We start from the raw sequence: 22,754 nt of genomic DNA on the forward strand, positions 1-22,754 counted from the left end.
TGCTTATTCAGAAAAACAAATATATTATAGGAGATGAAAGAGAAAAGCCATTTACTTTTTTAACTGTAATCAGCTAACAGAAATCATTCTATACAAAATTGTTATTTCTAATCAAAGCCACAAAACAAGGATTTTTAAATCCCTTAAAACAGACCCACTGTATATAGAGAGCCAAGCCAACTAGCCCAGCTGGCTAGGCTCTGTTCCTGCTTTCATATACTGTAAGATTCTTCTGAATAGCTGTCTGGTAGCAATTGAACACCACTATAGTGCAGTATTCAAGTGACTATCACACAAAACCACTTCTTTGAAACAAACAAACAAAAAAATTCACCGTAACATAAACAGGCACAGGAGTGTGGAGCAGACTCTTACAGATTAAGTCTTAATTACAATGACTGATTCATTTAAAAAGAAAAAGAAAAACCAATCACCACTACCTTCGTCACTCATCTACAATGTGCTGACCTGGGTGTAAAGTATTTCTGAAACAGTGTTCCAATATCCATTCTCCAGTTTGCTGGGTGTTATAAGGCAGCTATTCCTAAAGCAACAGGAGTGGTAGCTTCCTGGTCCTGAAGAGTAGCTATACACTGGTTTTTTTTGTTTTTTTTGTTTTTTCTTGAGGCGGAGTCTCGCTCTGTCGCCCGGACTGGAGTGCAGTGGCCAGATCTCAGCTCACTGCAAGCTCCGCCTCCCGGGTTTACACCATTCTCCTGCCTCAGTCTCCCGAGTAGCTGGGACTACAGGCGCCCACCACCTTGCCTGGCTAGTTTTTTTTGTATTTTTAGTAGAGACAGGGTTTCACCGTGTTAGCCAGGATGGTCTCGATCTCCTGACCTCGTGATCCGCCCGTCTTGGCCTCCCAAAGTGCTGGGATTACAGGCTTGAGCCACCGCGCCCGGCCTCTATATACTGTTTTTAAAACAGTTCACTGGTTCCATTGGTGGCCTCACACATAAAAGCTCCCAAAGAAGGACAGTTCTACAACAATGTTCTGAGCATCATTACTGCTCCCCTAGCCTCTCTAAAAACCATTTCTAAGCACCTAAATCTCATATTGTTTCCCTTTCTGCTTAAAATCCCTAAGTGCTGGCAGGCGCAGTGGCTCATGCCTGTAATCCCAGCACTTTGGGAGGCCAAGGCAGGTGGATCACCTGAGGTCAGGAGTTTGAGACCAGCCTGGTCAACATGGCAAAACCCCATCTCTACTAAAAATACAAAAGTTAGCCAGGCGTAATGGCACGCATCTGTAATCCTAGCTACTCAGGAGGCTGAGGCAGGAGAATCGCTTAAACACAGGAAGTGGAGGTCGCAGTGAGCTGGGATCGTGCCACTGTACTCCAGTTGGGGCGATAGAGTAAGACTCCATCTCAAAAAAAAAGTACCAAATCCATCAAATTTAGACAAAAACAATGCTATAGAGCTATCAAGAGAACAGGCTGGATGCAGTGGCTCACACCTGTTAACCCAGGACTTTGGGAGGCAACGATAGGCAGATCACTTGAGGTCAGGAGTTCGAGACCCGCCTGACCAACATGGTGAAACCCCGTCTCTACTAAAAATACGAAACTTGGCCTGGTGTCATGGCAGGCACTGTAATCCCAGCTGCTTGGGAGGCTGGGGCATGAGAATCACCTGAACGCGGAGGCAGAGGTTGCAGTGAACTGAGATCGTGCCACTGCACTCCAGCCTGGGCAACAGAGCAAGACCCAGACTCAAAAACAAAAAAAGAGACATCAAGGGAATAAAAAAGGCTAGGCACGATGGTTCACACCTGTAATCCCAACACTTCGGGAGGCTGAGGCAGGACTACTTGAGCTCAGGAGTTTAAGACCAACAACACAGTAAGACTTTGTCTCTGTGAAAAAAATCAAAAAATTAGCTGGTGTAGTGGCACACACCTATAGTCCTAACTACTCCAGAGGCTGAAGTGAGAGGATCACTGGAGTCTAGGAGGTTGAGGCTACAGTGAGCCAAGATCATGCCACTGCACTCCAGCCTGGGCAAGGGTAACACCCCATCTTTAAAAAGAGAGAGAGAGAGAGAGAATAAAAAGAAGCTTTTAGAAATTTAAAATACAATAGCAAAAATTGGAAAACAAAATTGAGAACATCTCTTAGTAGAGAAAAAATATTTTTTAAAAAAGGGAAGAAAACCAAAGGATCAATGTGAGAGATCCAACATTTGAGTAACAGGAGTTTCATATGGTAATAAAAGAGAAAGAAATAATTCAAGAAAATTTCCAACAACTGAAGGACATAAATTTCAAGATCAAAAGAATTCAATCAGATGATCAACACAATGGATGAAAAGAAATCTACAACAAGGAACATCCCTGTGAAATTTTAGAAATGGACCAAAAGAAGATCCTACAAGCTTTTAAATTTTTCACTCATCATTACTTCTGTAGCCAATGAGAGCTAGAAAACTAAAGAGCATGGCTTCATTTTCTCTCTCTCTCTCTCTTTCACCAGGAACTCCTGACCTCAGGTGATCCACCCGCCAGAGCCAAAACATGCCTTCAAAAGTCTAAGAAAAGAGCATTTATCACCTAGAATTCTCTACCCAAACTATCAATGCTTATACAATACAACTAGACTGGAAAAAAATACAAGGTATCCAAAGGTAATTTAATGAGGTAAAATTCATTTAAAAAATGATCCTAAATTATTTGGTGTTTTAACAACTGGCATAGACTCTATATAATTGTACAAAAAAAAATAAGTGGGAAAAAACACTATTCTTACAGGTGATCAAAAGGTGTGATAAGGAAGAAAAACTAATCACAATATATGACTGAGTTCTGCTGGGGACTGTAAGTATTTCTGCTATAACATATGTGCTTCTGACAACTCTTGCATTCTGTACAGATTAAAAATAACACAGCAGACCAGATGTGGTGGCTCACATCTGTAATCCCAACACTTTGGGAGGCCGAGGCAGGCAGATCATGTGAGGTCAGGAGTTAGAGACCAGCCTGGCCAACATGGCAAAACCCACCTCTACTAAAAACACAAAAATTTGCAGGGTGTGGTGGCACACGCCTGTAATCCCAGCTACTGGAGAGGTTGAAGCCCAAGAATCACTTGAACCTGGGAGGTGGAGGTTATAGTGAGCAGAGCTCACACCACTCACTACACTCCAGTCTGGGCAACAGAGCAAGACTGTCTCAAAAATAAAATAAAGTAAGGCCAGGCACAGTGGCTCATGTCTGTAATCCCAGCACTTTAGGAGGCTGAGGCAGGCGGATCATCTGAGGTCAGGAGTTCGAGATTAGCCTAACATGGAGAAACCCCATCTCTACTAAAAATATAAAATTAGTTGGATGTGGTGGCACATGCCTGTAATCCCAGCTACTCGGGAGGCTGAGGCAGGAGAATCGCTTGAATCCAGGAGGTTGCGGTAAGCCAAGATTGCGCCATTGCACTCCAGCCTGGGCAACAAGGACAAAACTCTGTCTCCAAAAAAATAAAAATAAAAAAATTAAAATAACAGAGCGGCCGGGCGCGGTGGCTCAAGCCTGTAATCCCAGCACTTTGGGAGGCCGAGACGGGCGGATCACGAGGTCAGGAGATCGAGACCATCCTGGCTAACACGGTGAAACCCCGTCTCTACTAAAAATACAAAAACTAGCCGGGCGAGGTGGCGGGCGCCTGTAGTCCCAGCTACTCGGGAGGCTGAGGCAGGAGAATGGCGTAAATCCGGGAGGCGGAGCTTGCAGTGAGCTGAGATCCGGCCACTGCGCTCCAGCCTGGGCGACAGAGCGAGACTCCGTCTCAAAAAAATAAAACAAAATAAAAATAACAGAGCAAGTAGAAAAAATAGTGCTGGAATAAATAGACCACTCAAAACCTAAACACTCTGAAACAGAGCACCAGCAATAACATAAAGAATTAGTATCTCGGCCGGGCGCGGTGGCTCACGCCTGTAATCCCAGCACTTTGAGGGGCCGAGGTGGGTGGATCACCTGAGGTCAGGAGTTCGAGACCAGCCTGACCAACACGGAGAAACCCCGTCTCTGCTAAAAAAAAAAAAAAAAAAAAGAATTAGTATCCCAGGAGGTAATCTGGACAGCCCAGGCAGTCAGTTTAGTGTGGCTAGAGCTGCGTCAAAAGATGTTTTAAAATGCACCAAAAAAGGCTGAAAAAAAGGCTGGGCACAGTGCCTCATGCCTGTGATCCCAGCACTTTGGGAGGCCGAGGCAGGTGGATCACTTGAGGTCAGGAGTTCCAGACCAGCCTGGCCAACATGGTGAAACCCCGTCTCTACTAAAAATACCAAATTAGCCGGGCATGGTGGCGCATGCCTGTAATCCCAGTTACTCAGGAAGCTGAGGCCAGAGAATCGCTTGAACCTGGGAGGTGGAGGTTGCAGTAAGCCAAGATCACGCCACTGCACTCCAGCCTGGGTGACAGAGCAAGACTCCGTCTCAAAATAAAATAAAATGAAAAATAAAATGCACAAAAACAACAGAGTGGAAATGCTGGTTTGGAAAAATTTAGACAATAGCAAAACAGAGCTCTGAACACAAGAATAAGACTGGCTACAAAAGCAAAGCTAGAGGTGCACCTCTCTGGGGGAGAGAACCTTGGGCATGGGCACTTACTTTTAATTTTCTTAAAACAGAGGTGAAAGCAGAGCTGAGGATCTTCTTTCCTTCTGAAGATTAATACTATACTCTAGCTATTCTAGCTCACCTTTACTAGGATTTACTAGGACAAGGCACATATAATGCAATACAACTTCCAATTACAATAATATCATCTCTCTATTTACCTGTCACATATGAGCTAATTATAGAAGTATTTGTGGCCGGGCGCGGTGGCTCAAGCCTGTAATCCCAGCACTTTGGGAGGCCGAGACGGGCGGATCACAAGGTCAGGAGATCGAGACCATCCTGGCTAACACGGTGAAACCCCGTCTCTACTAAAAATACAAAAAAAAAAAAAAACTAGCCGGGCGAGGTGGCGGCGCCTGTAGTCCCAGCTACTCGGGAGGCTGAGGCAGGAGAATGGCGGGAACCCGGGAGGCGGAGCTTGCAGTGAGCTGAGATCCGGCCACTGCACTTCAGCCTGGGCGACAGAGCGAGACTCCGTCTCAAAAAAAAAAAAAAAAAGAAGTATTTGTGTCAGAACACACTGAATCAATACTTTAGATACCAAACACTGACCTAAACTAAAATGTAATATATGACTATGGGGAGGATAAGGAGAAGAAAAATGTGTTATGAAGACAATAGAATAAAAGAGCTCAATTCCTTGTTGTCCATTGTACAAAGTCAACACGGTCGCACTATCATCTAGATACAAGAATAAATAGCAAAGGAGCACTGAAAATAGCTGAAAGTCATTCTTCTCATGAGCAGTCTTGGAGAACTCTTTTGAGTCCTTAAATTATGTGAACACACACACACACATACCACACTGCTAGAAAGTTATAGGTTTTGGTTTTTTCCCCAAGGTACATTCATATTAGAAAACTCTGAATCAGGGAAGTCAGGGAAGACATCTCTAAAGAAATGAATATTGAGAGGAAACCTGAGGGATAAGTAACCCAATGATGACGGAAATCCAAACAAAGGAGGCCGGATGCGGTGGCTCATGCCTGTAATCCCAGCACTTTGGGAGGCCAAGGCAGGTGGATTACTTGAGGTCAAGAGTTCAAGACCAGTCCTGGCCAACATGGTGAAACCCCATCTCTACTAAAAATACAAAAAAAAATTAGCTGGGTGTAGTGCAGGTGCCTGTAATCCCAGCTACTCAGGAGGCTGAGGCAGGAGAATCACTTGAATCTGGAAGGCGGAGGTTGCAGTGAGCCAAGGTCACACCATTGAACGCCAGCCAAGAAGACACAGCCAAGACTCTCAAAGAAAAAAAAAATCCAAAGGAAACCCCAAATGCAAAGGCCCTATTTTAAGAGGAGCACAGTAAAAGGGACCGAATAAAGGATTTCATGGCTAAAGAGATGTAAACAAGTTCAACTGTGGTATGAGATGAAGCTGGAGGGTCAGACTGGGGCCAGCCCATGCAGTGAAAGAACTTTTAGGTAGGATAACCTGGGTAAATATGTCCCAGATTGCCCAGGACAAGTTCCGTTTATGCAAACTGTCACTGCATAATTATTAACAGCTCCCTCTTTCACACACAAAAGTATCCCAATTTAGATGCTAAATTATATGGTCACCCTACTATTAGTAGGGTCTTAGTCTTAACCCTAGAAGCTACTGTTTTAACCAAAGGGGGTGAAATGATCACATTTTAGTACAGAATCTTAGAGGGATAAGAGTTCTGGTCCCCTGTCCAGTGTTTTGTTACATAAACACTGAGTAAAAATCTAGTTTAAATTGAACCTTAAGAATGCTTCCTTCCTGCCAGACATGGTGGCTCACACCTGTAATCCCAACACTTTGAGAGGCCAAGGCAGGCGGATTGCTTGAGCTCAAAGTTCAAGACCAGCCTGGGAAACATGGCAAAACACTCTCCCCACAAAAAACTAGCCAGGCGTGGTGGCGTGTGCCTGTAGTCCCAGCTACTCCAGAGGCTGAGGTGGGAGGATCACTTGAGCCTGGGAAGTCCAGGTTATAGTGAACCATGCACCACTGCAATCCAGCACGGGTCACAGAACAAGACCTTGTCTCAAAAAACAAACAAACAAACAAAAAAACCCATGTATCCTTCCCTTCACTGCCAACATTCTTGAACAAGTGTTCTGAACTCATAATCTTTTTCCTCTCAGTCTCCCTTTAATTATGGCAAGGGGTTTCCTCTATTAACCAAAGGCTCTCCTCTCAGTCAACAATCACCTAAGGCACCAAAGACACCAATGACAATGGATTATTTTTAGGCTTCATCAAACAAAAAACTCTTGTTGCATGACTCAACTCTCTTTTCTCACCTTTTAAGACGAAGTGTCGGCCGGGCGCGGTGGCTCAAGCCTGTAATCCCAGCACTTTGGGAGGCCGAGACGGGTGGATCACGAGGTCAGGAGATCGAGACCATCTCTGGCTAACACGGTGAAACTCCGTCTCTACTAAAAAATACAAAAAACTAGCCGGGCGAGATGGCGGACGCCTGTAGTCCCAGCTACTCGGGAGGCTGAGGCAGGAGAATGGCGGGAACCCGGGAGGCGGAGCTTGCAGTGAGCTGAGATCCGGCCACTGCACTCCAGCCTGGGCGACAGAGCGAGACTCCGTCTCAAAAAAAAAAAAAAAACAAAGACGAAGTGTCCCTCTGTCACCCAGGCTGGAGTGCAGAGGCACAATCTCAGCTCACTGCAACCTCCTCCCACTGCAACCTCTGCCTCCCAGGTTCAAGTGATTCTCCTGCCTCAGCCTCCACAGTAGTTGAGATTAAAGGCATGTGCTACGACACCTGGCTAATTTATGTATTTTTAGTAGAGACAGGGTTTCACCATGTTGCCCAGGCTGGTCTCGAACTCCTGGCCTCAAGTGATCCATACGTTCAGCCTCCAAAGTGCTGGGATTACAGACGAGCCACCACGCCCGGCCTCACCTCTCTATTATTTATCATCCCCACTGTGGGTTTTCCTTTCTCTAGCCAGTCCTCATATGCACGTGTTTTCCATATCTCTTGAGTACTTCAAATTGCCAACTGACATTGCTACCTGAAGTCTGGCAAACACCACTAATTCACTGACTTAAGAGTCCTCCAGGGCCGGGCGCGGTGGCTCAAGCCTGTAATCCCAGCACTTGGGAGGCCGAGACGGGTGGATCACGAGGTCAGGAGATCGAGACCATCTCTGGCTAACACGGTGAAACTCCGTCTCTACTAAAAAATACAAAAAACTAGCCGGGCGAGATGGCGGACGCCTGTAGTCCCAGCTACTCGGGAGGCTGAGGCAGGAGAATGGCGGGAACCCGGAGGCGGAGCTTGCAGTGAGCTGAGATCCGGCCACTGCACTCCAGCCTGGGCGACAGAGCGAGACTCCGTCTCAAAAAAAAAAAAAAAACAAAGACGAAGTGTCCCTCTGTCACCCAGGCTGGAGTGCAGAGGCACAATCTCAGCTCACTGCAACCTCCTCCCACTGCAACCTCTGCCTCCCAGGTTCAAGTGATTCTCCTGCCTCAGCCTCCACAGTAGTTGAGATTAAAGGCATGTGCTACGACACCTGGCTAATTTATGTATTTTTAGTAGAGACAGGGTTTCACCATGTTGCCCAGGCTGGTCTCGAACTCCTGGCCTCAAGTGATCCATACGTTCAGCCTCCCAAAGTGCTGGGATTACAGACGAGCCACCACGCCCGGCCTCACCTCTCTATTATTTATCATCCCCACTGTGGGTTTTCCTTTCTCTAGCCAGTCCTCATATGCACGTGTTTTCCATATCTCTTGAGTACTTCAAATTGCCAACTGACATTGCTACCTGAAGTCTGGCAAACACCACTAATTCACTGACTTAAGAGTCCTCCAGGGCCGGGCGCGGTGGCTCAAGCCTGTAATCCCAGCACTTTGGGAGGCCAAGATGGGCGGATCACGAGGTCAGGAGATCGAGACCATCCTGGCTAACACGGTGAAACCCCGTCTCTACTAAAAAATACAAAAAGCTAGCCGGGCGAGGTGGCGGGCGCCTGTAGTCCCAGCTACTCGGGAGGCTGAGGCAGGAGAATGGCGTAAACCCGGGAGGCGGAGCTTGCAGTGAGCTGAGGTCCGGCCACTGCACTCCAGCCTGGGCCACAGAGCGAGGCTCCGTCTCAAAAAGAAAAAAAAAAGAGTCCTCCACCTTCCCCACCAATTTCGATTATGAGCAATATTGTCTACCCTGGCACCCAAGCATGGAAGCAGTCACCCTAGACTCTTCTCCCTAGTCCCTTATGTTCAGTATCTCTTAAATCCACCTTCTCTCCTTTCTTCCACCTGCCTCAGTTCAAGGGCTGCTTTGTTACTCCCCAATTGTTCTTACTACTGTTTGTACCTCTCCTCTTTTTTTCCCTCCACAGCATAGCCAGAATGATCATGTCACAATTCTGCCTTAAAATCTTGGGTCTACTCATTACTTAAAATGCAATCCCCTTCCCCACTCCATATATTACATATATATATATATATAGCTCCAGTAGGCCAGGTGCAGTGGCTCACACCTGTAACCCCAGCACTTTGGGATTAGTGGCTGGGTGTAGTAGCGGGTGCCTGTAGTCCCAGCTACTCGGGAAGCTGCAGCAGGAGAATGGCATGAACCCGGGAGGCAGAGCTTGCAGTGAGCTGAGATTACGCCACTGCACTCCAGCACTCCAGCACTCCAGCACTCCGAGGTGGGTGGATCACCTGAGGTCAGGAGTTCACGACCAGTCTGGCAAACATACCGAAACCCCGTCTCTACTAAAAATACAAAAATTAGCCAGGTGTGGTGGCAGGTGCCTGTAATCCCAGCTACTTGGGAGGCTGAGGCAAAAGAATCACTTGAACCCAGGAGGTAGAGGTTGCAGTGAGCCGAGACCATACCATTGCACTCCAGCCTGGGCAACAGGAGTGAAACTCCGTCTCAAAAAAAAAAAAAAAAGAATATATATACCTACATAGAGATATGTATATGTATATGTATATATACATACACACACATATATATGGCTCCAGTTATATGAATTATTTGACATTCAGGACAACTCACTCTCCTAACATTTTCCATTTAGAAGCAAACGCCTACTTACCTCCCAACGCTTAGCTCAGATTCCCCTGGTATGTCTTTCAAAATTTCACAAGGATCCTGGCCTGCCTTACGCAGCAGTCCTTGTTTCTCCACAGCAACACCTGGAGACTGGTGTCACAGCACTTGATACATTTTATTAGTATACTGCACTTACAGCAGCAAATCCAGTAGTGTTGGTTTTCTGTCTTCCCCACTAGACTGTAAGTAACTTGATAATGGGGACTGAGTATCCCATCTCTCTATTCTCAGCATGATTCAAGACCTGGCATATAGTACCTGTTCCACAAAAATGTGTCTTGAATAAAAAATGAAAGAACACTCTGTCATGAGTATTAAATATTTATTTAGAGGTTTTCATTTCTTTTAAATTATTAAGGCATGGAATAAAGTGGGAAAGTAGCTTTTTAAGAAGAGAAAAAAGATAAAAGCGATCTTTCAGTCATTCATCTTCACCTTTCTTTAGCAAATGAAGCCCTCAGTATTTCAAACAGCTGTTTCAACTACTGACAACTACCCTTCTGACAAATCCAAAATTACCTTCCTTGAAGGCTACAAACTATCAATGTGAAAAACATGCAACTAGTAGCATTTCCAAAAGTAGCACCCAAAGGGATCTGAAAACCAACTATCCTATCTGAGACTTCAAGTACCAACCATAGATGATGCTCTGTGAGCCTGCTCCACGTCGATAAACTAGAGTAATACCTGTAGAACATTGTTGTACAGATGAAATAGGTTATGTATGTGAAAACCCTATCCCAATGCTAGAAGTCAGGCTACCATCCTTTCTAGCTTCCATTACTCTGCTAAGTAATCCCAGGCAAAATATTTCACCTCTCTGAGCCTGAAGTTTCCTCACTCATCAGCAGTTACCGTAAGCTTAAAAGATAATGTCTGGCCGGGCGCGGTAGCTCACGCCTGTAATCCCAGCACTCCGGGAGGCCGAGGCAGGCGGATCACAAGGTCAGGAGATTGAGACCATCCTGGCTAACACAGTGAAACCCCGTCTCTACTAAAAATTACAAAAACTTAGCTGGGCATAGTGGCGGGCGCCTGTAGTCCCAGCTACTCGGGAGGCTGAGGCAGGAGAATGGCGTTCACCCGGGAGGCGGAGCTTGCAGTGAGCCCAGATCGCGCCACTGTACTCCAGCACTCCAGCCTGGGTGACTGAGGGAGACTCTGTCTCAAAAAAAAAAAAAAAAAAAAAGACAATGTCTGTAAAGCATCTACTGTAATGCCTGGCAAACAGAATTGGCACAAAATAAATATCAGCTCTTTTTTTCCTGCATCTTTTCCCCGACACCCCAAAAGGGAGTCTTGCTTTGTCACTCAGGCTGGAGTACAGTGTTGCAATCTTGGCTCACTGCAACCTCTGCCTCCCGGGTTCAAGCAGTTCTCCTACCTCAGCCTCCTGAGTAGCCAGGAGTACAGGCGCCCACGACCATGCCTGGTTAATTTTTTTATTTTTAGTATATACAGGGTTTCACCATGTTGGCCAGGCTGGTCTCGAACTCCTGACCTCAGGGATCCGCCCACCTCGGCCTCCCAATGTATTGGGATTACAAGCATGAGCCACTGGGCCCAACCTAAGGGTGATTTTTATTTTCCTCTTGGTGTTTGTGTTTTCTCCTTTCCTATAATAAATATACATTTCCTGTGTAAAAATTTTAATTTTTGGCCTGGCGCCGTGGCTCACGCCTATAATCCTAGCACTTTGGGAGACCAAGGTGGGCAGACTGCCTGAGCTCAGGAGTTCTAGACAAGCCTGGGCAACATGGTGAAACCTCATCTCTACTAAAATACAAGAAAAAAACAAAAAAACAAGGAAAAAAAAAATTAGCCAGCATGGTGGCATGTGTCTGTAGTCCTAGCTCATCAGGAGGCTGAGGCAGGAGAATTGCTTGAACACGGGAGGCGGAGGCTGTAGTGAGCTGAGATCGTGCCACTGCACTCCAGCCTGGTGACACAGTGAGACTCTTTATTAATAATAATAATAATATTAATACAGTCTATTAATAATAATAATACTAATTTTTAGGCCAGGCACGGTGGCTCACACCTGTAATCCCAGCACTTTGGGAGGCCAAGGTGGGTGGATCACAAGGTCAGGAGATAGAGATGATCCTGGCCAACACGGTGAAATCCCGTTTCTACTAAAAATAAAAATTAAAAAATTAGCTGGGCATAGTGGCAGGCGCCTATAATTCCAGGTATTTGGGAGGCTGAGGTAGCAGACTTGCTTGAACCCGGAAGACAGAGGTTGCAGTGAGCCAAGATCACACCATTGCACTCCAGCCTGGGCAACGAGAGCGAAACTCCGTCTCAAAAAAAAAAAAAAAAAGAAATTCAAATGACAGCCAAAGCACAATCTCCTTATCAAAGAGGTACACTGTAAAAAGGGTTTAAAACTGATTTTAAAAACTTCCCTGATCCTAAAAATAATTGGGAACTTCAGCTATACAGGGTCCCATTACTCAAGTGATACCTGAGGCTCATTCTCAACATTTGTACATGAAAGAGACTTACACTAATGGTATAAAAAAAAAAGTCTAAAGAATTTCTAACTCAGACATATCAGAGGTGACACCATCTATACAAATGAAAGAATAAATATAACCAGCAACTGTGTAAAGACAGGAAAAAGAAAAGACCCATCATATTTTAATAGCGCTTTATCTTTCATTCCGCCTGTTTATTTCCTTGAATCTGGGTATGCAAAATATTACCTAGTCTCATCCCCTAAGTTAAATAAACAACTCCAAAAGATCTTGCTTTATGAAACATCTTTTGAAAGCATGGGAAGGAAATGTCATGACAGTTTAATTATTTGGGACCTGCCTCCTAGACTTTTAAATCAGTTTTAGGGGTTTGGTCCTTCCAAGTGTTCCCTTGAAAATTAAAGTAACATTTAACATAACTCTGTTATAAAAGAACTATAAAAAGCAGTTTAACTAGTTTTATAACTCTTATATTTTAAGAGTTATAAAAATATAAAAGTTTGATAACTCATATTAAGGCTAGGGTGTATACTGTCAATCTACTTCAAACAGGGCAAAATCAGTACATTAAAAAAAGATATAGTAAAACACAGGATGATGAAGGTTTGTTTTTTGTGGTTTTTTGTTTGTTTGTTTTTGTTTTGAGTCTCACTCTGTCGCCCAGGCTAGAGTGCAGGGGTGCGATCTTGGCTCACTACAACCTCCGCCTGCTGGGTTCAAGAGATTCTCCCGCCTCAGCCTCCCGAGTAGCTGGGATTACAGGTGTGCGCCACCACGCCCAGCTGATTTTTGTACTTTTTTTTTTTTGAGACGGAGTTTCGCTGTGTCGCCCAGGCTGGAGTGCAGTGGCGCAATCTCGGCTCACTGCGAGCTCCGCCTCCCGGGTTCCCGCCATTCTCCCGCCTCAGCCTCCGAGTAGCTGGGACTACAGGCGCCCGCCACCTCGCCCGGCTAGTTTTTTGTATTTTTAGTAGAGCCGGGGTTTCACCGTGTTAGCCAGGAGGGTCTCGATCTCCTGACCTCGTGATCCACCCGCCTCGGCCTCCCAAAGTGCTGGGATTACAGGCTTGAGCCACCGCGCCCGGCCTGATTTTTGTACTTTTAGTATAGATGCGGTTTCACCATGTTGGTCAGGCTGGTCTCGAATTCCTGACCTCGTGATCTGCCCGCCTCCCAAAGTGCTGGGATTACACGTGTGAGCCAAGGCACCAGGCAAAGGTCTTTGTTTTTCAATTAATCATCCTATGTGCAAAGAAAACGCTCCTAAAAAAGATTAGCATGTTTTTGACTGGGCACAGTGGCTCACGCCTGTAATAAAAATACAAAAATTAGCTGGGCATGGTGGCAGGTGCCTGTAATCCCAGCTACTTGGAGGCTGAGGCAGAAGAATTGCTTGAACCCAAGAGGCGGAGGTTGCAGTGAGCTGATATTGTGCCACTGCACTCCAGCCTGGTGGCAGAGTGAGACTCTATCTCAAAAAAAAAAAAAAAAAATTAGCATTTTTATTATTTTAGGTATGAAAACCAAAGTACATGAGTATTAAAACAACCCTGAAGATTTTGGTTCACCTATGAGCATTTCCTAAAGTTCCTTCTATAAATGACCAAAATATGTAGAAAGCCAACAGAGTAAATATATAAAATATAGGATAAACTGCCAACCCCTTCTTCATTAAAAAATAGTTTATCAGATTTACATATCAGTATGCTGCATAATTTGAGCTAATAACAAGCCAGAAAAAAGGCCTAAATTTCTTAACTCTCCCTGAGATTCAGAAAACTATTTACATCATAATTACACAGATGAGGAAATAAAGGCTAAAGGACTTAAAAGTACTGGTGGGGTACGGTGGTTCATGCCTGTAATCCCAGCACTCTGGAAGACCGAGATGGGTGGATCACCTGATCTCTGGAGTTCGAAACCAGCCTTGTCAACATGACAAAACTTCATCTCTCCTAAACATACAAAAATTAGCCAGGCATGGTGGCAGGTGCCTGTAATCCCAGCTACCCATGAGGCTGAGGCAGGCGAATCGCTTAAATCAGGGAGATGGAGGTTGCAGTGAGCTGAGATCGTGCCACTGCACTCCAGCCTGGACAAGAGAGCGAGACTCTGTCTCAATAAATAAATAAATACAGGGCCGGGCACGGTGGCTCAAGCCTGTAATCCCAGCACTTTGGGAGGCCGAGACGGGCGGATCACGAGGTCAGGAGATCGAGACCATCCTGGCTAACACGGTGAAACCCCGTCTCTACTAAAAATACAAAAACTAGCCGGGCGAGGTGCGGGCGTCTGTAGTCCCAGCTACTCGGGAGGCTGAGGCGGGAGAATGGCGCAAACCCGGGAGGCAGAGCGTGCAGTGAGCTGAGATCCGGCCACTGCACTCCAGTCCGGGCGACAGAGCGAGACTCCGCCTCAAAAAAAAAATAAATAAATAAATAAATACAAAAATCCACAATCTTTTATCTATACTTTCAGAGTTTGAAAACCTAAAATTTTGTTAACACATTTAGTGGCAAAACGTGACCTGAAACCAGGTCTATTTTCAATCTGTCTTTCTCCACCTGCCATGACAATATCTCTCCCTCAGAAATGTTTCATGATAGAGTGCTAACTCTTATCTACCCTAACTCCATCTATAAACCCCACTGGGGCTGTCATGTTCAGTATGTGCATCATATTACCGTCTTAAATTGGAATTGCTTTTACTTCCAAAGCACATCTGGCCCCCAGGGTTTTACAGAGAAGACAGGGGACCTGTATCACTGAAGGAAAATAAATGTCTGAATCCACAAAACCAGTTATTGAAGATTGATATAAACACTTAACTCTCTGTTACATCTGCTTTTCCCATATAGTTAACAGGGAAATTCTGAAACAAGTCAATTTCTCTGTACTTTTTGTTTAAAGTTTTGAGTGATGGCATTCATCATCATTCTTGGAAACTGTTCTCCCAAAAAAGCTTTCAGCAAAATATAACTAGGCTTGGACTGAATCAGAGTAACTGTACCTTGCATATGAGATCTGTTTTCCTATGGATTCAGACACCACATGCATGGAAACTGTTGCCAAATTCTCTTTAGACCAAGCATTTCCATGCTCTGCCTCTAAGGTATCTTGTGTGCTGAGGAACCAAAAAGAAACTAAGCAACTTGGAATCTATAATTCTCTCAAGGCTGTTTTCTTAATCTAAATCTACCTAAATGATGATTATACTTCATTACAAACACTCTGGTTCCAAATAAAAAATTAAATATAGGCCAGGCATGGTGGCTCACACCTGTAATCTCAGCACCTTGGGAAGCCGAGGTGGGTGGATCACCTGAGGTCAGGAGTTTGAGACCAGCATGGCAAACATGGTGAAATCCCATCTCTACTAAAAATACAAAATGAGTTGGGTGTGGTGGTGCACACCTGTAATCCCAGCTACTTGGGAGGCTGGGTCAGGAGCTTCACTTGAACCTGGGAGGCGGAGGTTGCAGTGAGCCAAGCTCCGTCTCAAACAAAAAAAAAAAAAAGAAAGAAAGAAAAGAAAGAAACACATTAACAACCCTGGATGCCAGAAGACAATAGGGCAAAATAATACTTTCCAAGTTCTGGAAAAATGTTAACCTAGTATTCTATACCTAGCCCAACAGCCAATCAAGCATGAGACTAAACAAAGCTATTTTCAGACATACAGGACTCAGAAAGTTTACCTCCTGGCATCCTTTCCGAATAAATTACTTACGGATGTTCTTCAACAAAATATGAAGAAACCAAGGAAAAGGAAAATACACCCAGGGTAGAGTGCAGTGGTGTGATCTCAGCTCACTGCAACCTCCACCTTCCTGGTTCAAGCGAAGCCTCCTGCCTCAGTCTCCAGAGTAACTGGGATTGCAGGCGTCCACCACCACACCCAGCTAATTTGTGTATTTTTAGTAGAGAAGGGGTCTCACCATGTTGGCCAGGCTAGTCTCAAACTCCTGACTTCAGGTGATCCACCTGTATAGGTCTCTCAACGTGCTTTACAGGCATGAGCCACCGTGCCCAGCCAGGAAGCTGTCTTTAGTAAGTTACAGGACGGCCGCGCGCGGTGGCTCACGCCTGTAATCCCAGCACTTTAGGAGGCCGAGGCGGGCAGATGACGAGATCAGGAGATCCAGACCATCCTGGCTAACATGGTGAAACCCCGGCTCTACTAAAGAATACAAAAAATTAACCCGGCATAATGGGGAGGATCTACAGTCCCAGCTACTTGGGAGGCTGAGGCAGGAGAATGGCGTGCACCCAGGAGGCGGAGGTTGCAGTGAGCTGAGACTGCGCCACTGCGCTCCAGCCTGGGCGACAGAGCGAGACTCCAGCTCAAAAAAAAAAAAAAAGTTACAGGACATCAGTACACAGCATACCTTAACCAAAGAGAACTCTAGGGAAGAAGGTAGATTCATGTGATAGATACTATGATTAGATATCTTCAAAAAGTCTGCAAACCCACTGAGGGCAAATTTTTCTTAAGAAAAACGAAAGGCTACTGAGGAATAAATCCATATAAAAAAGTCATAATTCAAATGAGGAACAAACTAAAACGTGGCATGTTTTGAGCAAATGACAGTATGGTGGAGGGGAAAGAAGAGTACACCTAATCCTGGCAATGGGAATATACATACAGTAGCACAGACCTAAGAAAAACATAATCCCAGAACACTACTTACCCTGGGAGAACAGATACTGTCAACCCCTCAGATAGGCCTTCCTTAATCACACTAACCCTTCACTCTGCTTCATTTTTATTCCCTTAGCATCTGCTATTACCTAAACTATATCACATACATTATTTAATTGATTCTAATACACATTATTCTCATTTTTTAACCCCACTGAAACCGGCATGCATTTTAGAACCCATACATTTACAACTAGTGTCAGCCAGGTGGCAGCCTTGTTACTGTGTGAAAAACCTGTGGCTAACTCCTGGAAAGATTACAAAAGCGCCAGCATCAAAATGCTTCACATCGGACAAAAGACAATCTTTATTTGCTTGCTGGGATATAGCTCCCCCACTACACTCTCAGCAACAAAGAACAGTAATTCATTTTTTAAAAAAATCTTCGTACCCTCTAACATAGAACGGTGACTGGTACACAACAGATAATTGATCTGTGTGAATTTTTTTTTAGACGGAGTCTCACTCTGTCACCCAGGCTGTAGTGCAGTGGACCATCTGGCTCACTGCGGCCTCTGCCTCCTGGACATCAAGCGATTCTCCTGCCTCAGCCTCCCCAGTAGCTGGGATTACAGGCGCCCACCACCACGCCCAGATATATATATATATATACATATATTTTTTTTGAGACAGGGTCTCACTCTGTCCCCAGGCTGGGGTGCAATGGCGCAATCTCGGCTCACTGCAACATCCGCCTCCTGGGTTCAAGCGATTCTCCTGCCTCAGCCTCCCGAGTAGCTGGGACTACGGATGCGTGCTACCACAGCTGGCTAATTTTTTGTCTTTTTAGTAGAGACGGGGTCTCACCGTGTTAGCCAGGATGGTCGCGATCTCCTGACCTCGTGATCCGCCCGCCTTGGCCTCCCAAACTGCTAGGATTACAGGCGTGAGCCCCGGCGTCCGGCCAATTTTTGTATTTTTAGTAGAGACGGGGTTTCACCAATTAGTCAGGCTGGTCTCGAACTCCTGACCTCAAGTGATCTGCTCACCTCGCCTCCCAAAGTGCTGGGATTACAGGTGTGAGCCACCATGCCCGGCCCTGTGTGACATTTTAATATCTATGAAATCATGATGGGTTCAACAGAATGGTTCCTACACAGTTGGTCCTGATATTTTTATCTTCTTAGTGGTACACATCTAATGGCAAGTCTTACAAGCAAAATTCAGTGGCAAAAAATTTGGAGGAACATGGAAATAACAGTGTGAGTGAGCTGACCGCTCATTTCAAAGGATGAAACCAAGGCTTAGTAAATCCAAGAAGCAGGGACAAAGAGTGTCAAAATGAGAATAAGGTACCTCCAGAAATTTCAGCTGGTAGTGCTAATGGCGAGCACGAATTCCAGACCCAAATTTTGCAAATCTTTAAAGCATGACATCAACACTTGTTGCCTACTGATGACAGGCCATTTTGCTTATCAGAAAATCAAAATAAGGCCTGCAAAGGTCTGCAAGTGTATCCTCGTGCACTGGAATGAAAACTCACACTCGCTTAGGTGAATAATTACAAACTTTCCTTCGCTCAAACACTCAGCATTTACACAGCACCCTGTCACCTGCCCTGGTCTATCTGCACAATGGCCGACTAAGGGGTACTAAGCACGGTCTCTACCCGAAAGCCCGACTATACTATGTGGAGGCAAAAGCTGGGGAGAGGGGGCCGCTGCCTGAGGGGTAGGCGAACCGCAATTCGAAGAACAGTGGCCGTAACATGCATAAACCCGGCTTTCCTTCCCTGCGCAGAACCACCTGAGGGCTCGCACTATCCCCGCTGGGACAGGACACCTTTCCCCTGAGAAAGCTAACTAGCTAGCAAACCTAACTTGCCAGAGGCGGGCTGGAGGCGCGCGGATCAAGCCCCGCCTCTCTCCCGCCCAAAGCAGGCGCAGAACCTTCGCAAAATGTCACAGGGCCAGGACTGAGCGCGCCAAAGCGAGACCCACCCCCAGGAGACGCGGATGCTCCGGGAAGGTCCCTCCCCTTCCTCCCTCTGCCCGCGCGAAGCTCATTCATTCTAGAGGCGGGCTGCCAGTCCTCCCCGGCCGGCCATCCCGGCACTGCAAATCCGCTAGACGCTTTGTCTCGCGCCGGCCGGAAACCCGGGCGCGCACTCGAGCGCGCGCCCGCGCTCCAGCTCCCCGCACCTGGGGCCTGCGGGCCGCCTCTCAGCGCCGGCTCCCCGGGTTCGAGGTGCGAAAGCGGGCGCTCGTTCTCAGCAGTCCCAGGCGCGCACTTATCACGTCCCAGCAGGTATCCAAAACCTAAAAATGGGCATCACGGCCCACATCGCTACAGCTCGGGCCCTCTCCGCGACCCCTGCCCCGCTATGAACTCTAGATTATTTTTCTTTTCCTTTCCGGAGACCGAGACCCTGTTCCTCCCGAAGGACGCGTGCATCCCGGCCTCTGCACTCCCTCCCCAGGGCACAACCGGGTGAGCTGGCCGCCGCGATTGCACCCCCGCCCCTCCTTGGCGCTAACGCGGCCGCCAGCTAGCACTCACTTGAGGAGCAGCTGGTCGTGTTCCGCCTTGCACTTGCCCAGCTCGATCTGCAGCTTGGCGCGCTCGCGGGCCGTGTCGTCGAGCGCGCGTCGCGCGTCGGCCAGCTCGGTCTCGTAGAGCGCCTTGAGGCCAGTAAGCTCGCGGCCGCGCACCTCCTCGCGCTCCGTCACCTGCAGCTGCAGCGCGCTGTTTTCCGTCTCCAGGCTGCGCACCTTGTCGATGTACACCGCCAGCCGGTCATTGAGCTCGCGCAGCTCCTCCTTCTCCTGGAGCCGCGACAACCGCGTGGGGCTCAGCGGCGTGGTGGGGCCGCCAGCGCGGCTGCCCGTCCGCGGCGGCACGGGGGTCGCAGTCGCCATGGCGGGCGGCGGAGACAGCGGGGCGGCGAGGCCGCGAGCGGGACCGTGACCAGGAGGGGACGGCAGGGGGCGAAGCGGGGACCGAAGGCACAAACCGGCGACCTGCGCTCGCGTCTAGACGCCGGTGTTTAGAGGAACGGAGAAGCACCTGGGATGGCGGGAGCTCGATTACAGCACAAAGGGCAAAGGCGCGGGGGGGTGGAACTACGAATCAATCGATCGATCGCGAAATGCCCTTTGTAAGAAAACACACACACCCACTCACACATGCACGCGGGAAAATGCAAGACGAGGGTGACTGGAGGCCAAGCAGGGTCCGCGCCGCCGCCGTCTCCTGCTCACAGCACTTTGTTTCCTCTCAGGCTGCACGGAGCAGCGGGCGGGGGAAGGAGGGGCGGGCTGGAGGCAAGCCGCGGGGGGCGGAGGTGGCGCGGGCCGCGGCGCCGCACCCCCCAACATGGCGGGCGCGCCCTGGCGCCTCCACGTGACCGTCATCGGCCAATGGGGAACGGGCAGCGTGCTTCGGCGGCCCGGAGGCCGGGCCTGTAAATTTAAAATCTGGCCCTCCGGCAACCGTCAGCTCGGCACGCCCGCCTGGGCGGTGCCCGGACGGGACTCAGGGCGGCAAAGAAGGACGCCCGGGACTGCCCACCCGCGCGGCCCTGGGCCCAGCGCCCTCCGGGCCCTCCCGCCGCCCCGCGGGGACCCCTTGGAGGGGCCGGGCCTGCGAAAGGCGGGAAGGAGCCCGGAGGTTTCCGGGGCGGATCTGCGCCACCGCCCACACTCGGCGGTTCAGGGAAATTCAAATATAAACGTTCCTAAAAGCCACACGCGAAACTCAGAGTCCCCGGCCACCGCGGGCGTGGTAACCTTATCCCCTCTTCCTCTGGAGAGCTCGGGAAACGGCTTGGAGGCTGGGACGCTGTGGAATTACGTAATAGGCACTTGAGTCCGAAGTTCCAAATGTACGGCTTGCAGGTTCCAAGTACCAGCCTTTATTTTTCTCTCGGGTGGAAAATTATATCAGGCAACTTCTTTCCATAAAATTGAGATCTGTGCGTCTTGGACAGATTATTTATCACAGAAAAACCAGCAACCCTGATTTTAAATCATTTGCTACCAGTGTTAATGGGCGGTTCCTAATCCGTTTGTTTCTTAATTTAAGGGTTTGTAAAATCAAAAACAGCTCAGAAATGATACGATTAACATATGACGGTGAGTAAATACGAGCGCAAGCTGTTTCATACTCTCTTAAAATCAGATGCATAACAATCTGAACTTGTGGAAATTTAAGATGAAATAATTTTTTGCTTTTAAAAAGAGGCTCCCAAGATGTCACTGGCAGCTACTTATAATAAAAAGCACATTTCATCCCTTTGAAAAATTCCTAATTTTTAGGCTAACGTTTATTGGGACTGAGTGCTAGCACTAGGCTTTTAATGGATTACCCATCCACACAACCGCCCTGTGATGTGGGAAACTGGATTGTTTCTATTTGAAAATTCATCCGGGCGGGCGCGGTGGCTCACGCCTGTAATCTCAACACTTTGGGAGGCGGAGAGGGGGGAGGATCACCTGAGGTCAGGAGTTCAAGACCAGCCTGAGCAAGATGGTGAAACCCCGTCTCTACAAAAATACAAAACTTAGCCGGGCTTGATGGCGGGTGCCTGTAATCCCAGCTACTAGGGAGACTGAGGTGGGAGATTCCCTCGAATCCGGGAAGGGGAAGTTGTAGTGAGCCGAGATGGCACCATTGCACTCCAGCTTGGGTAACAGAGACACCGTCTGAAAACAAACAAAAACAAACATCTATTTTATAGCTGCCCAGCAGGCGACAGACGGGACTGCTTTTGACAGGTCCCAGGATTCTAATTGACTCCAGTCTGGCCCTTAACTATACCCTAGATGGCCACCTTACCAACTGTTAGGAACGCTTCTGTAATTAATGGTTACTTACTTTAAAAATGGCAGAAATGAAGACCAGGATATTCTTTTAACTATTAATCAAGTCATGTACATAAGAATTAGTGAAGAACACTGGGAGCTGCATATTCATCACAGATGAATTTCTGGCACTCTGTGAATTATGACCATTCTCCTTATTAATGATTCTATTTCCTGTCCGGTTTCCTGAAATATCTTCTTTCTTTTTTGGGGGGGTGGGGAAAGGGTGGCAGGGAGACGTAGTCTTGCTTTGTTGCCCAGGCTGGAGTGCAGTGGTACAATCTGGGCTCACTGCAACTTCCACCTCCCAGGTTCAAGCGATTCTCCTGCCTCAACCTCCTGAGTAGCTGGGACCAGCGCCACCACACTCGGCTAATTTTTTGTTTTTGTTTTGTTTTGTTTTGAGGCGGAGTCTCGCTCTGTCGCCCAGGCTGGAGTGCAGTGGCCGGATCTCAGCTCACTGCAAGCTCCGCCTCCCGGGTTTACGTCATTCTCCTGCCTCAGCCTCCCGAGTAGCTGGGACTACAGGCGCCCGCCACCTCGCCCGGCTAGTTTTTGTATTTTTTTAGTAGAGACGAGGTTTCACCGTGTCAGCCAGGATGGTCTCGATCTCCTGACCTCGTGATCCGCCCGTCTCGGCCTCCCAAAGTGCTGGGATTACAGGCTTGAGCCACTGCGCCCGGCCAATTTTTTGTATTTTAGTAGAGACGATGTTTCAACGTGTTGCCCAGGCTGGTCTGGAACTCCTGAGCTCAGGCAATCCGTCCGCCTCGGCCTCCCAAAGTGCTAGAATTACAGGCGTGAGCCACCGCGCCCGGCCATGAAATACCTCCTTTCTTAACCTCGTTGAGAATTTAAGAATGGAAAAGCTTCGACTTTAAGTATTCAAGTAATCTTAAAAGGAACTTTAAAATCTAAATGACTGATGAGAAAACCGGCCGGGCGTGGTGGCTCAGCCTGTAATCCCAGCACTTTGGGAGGCGGAGGCGGGCGGATCACCTGAGGTCGGGGGTTTGAGACCAGCCTGACCAATATAGAGAAACCCCGTCTCTACTAAGACTATAAAATTAGCCGGGACTGGTGGCAC

At 47.5% G+C, this 22,754-nt stretch overlaps 1 protein-coding gene across 1 annotated transcript in view; it reads right to left on the reverse strand.

Moving 5' to 3' along the window:
- Window positions 1–20,177, reverse strand: part of LMNB1 (lamin B1) — a 61,942-nt gene extending 41,765 nt beyond the window's left edge. The window contains exon 1 of the mRNA XM_033181381.1: window positions 19,365–20,177. Within this exon, the coding sequence (XP_033037272.1) occupies window positions 19,365–19,723 (359 nt within the window). The 5' untranslated portion in view covers window positions 19,724–20,177. The remainder of the gene's footprint in view (window positions 1–19,364) is intronic.
- Window positions 20,178–22,754: the final 2,577 nt, after the last annotated feature.

The sequence above is a fragment of the Trachypithecus francoisi genome, unplaced genomic scaffold (assembly GCF_009764315.1).
Source record: "Trachypithecus francoisi isolate TF-2019V2 unplaced genomic scaffold, Tfra_2.0 Lachesis_group2, whole genome shotgun sequence".
Lineage (NCBI taxonomy): Eukaryota > Metazoa > Chordata > Mammalia > Primates > Cercopithecidae > Trachypithecus > Trachypithecus francoisi.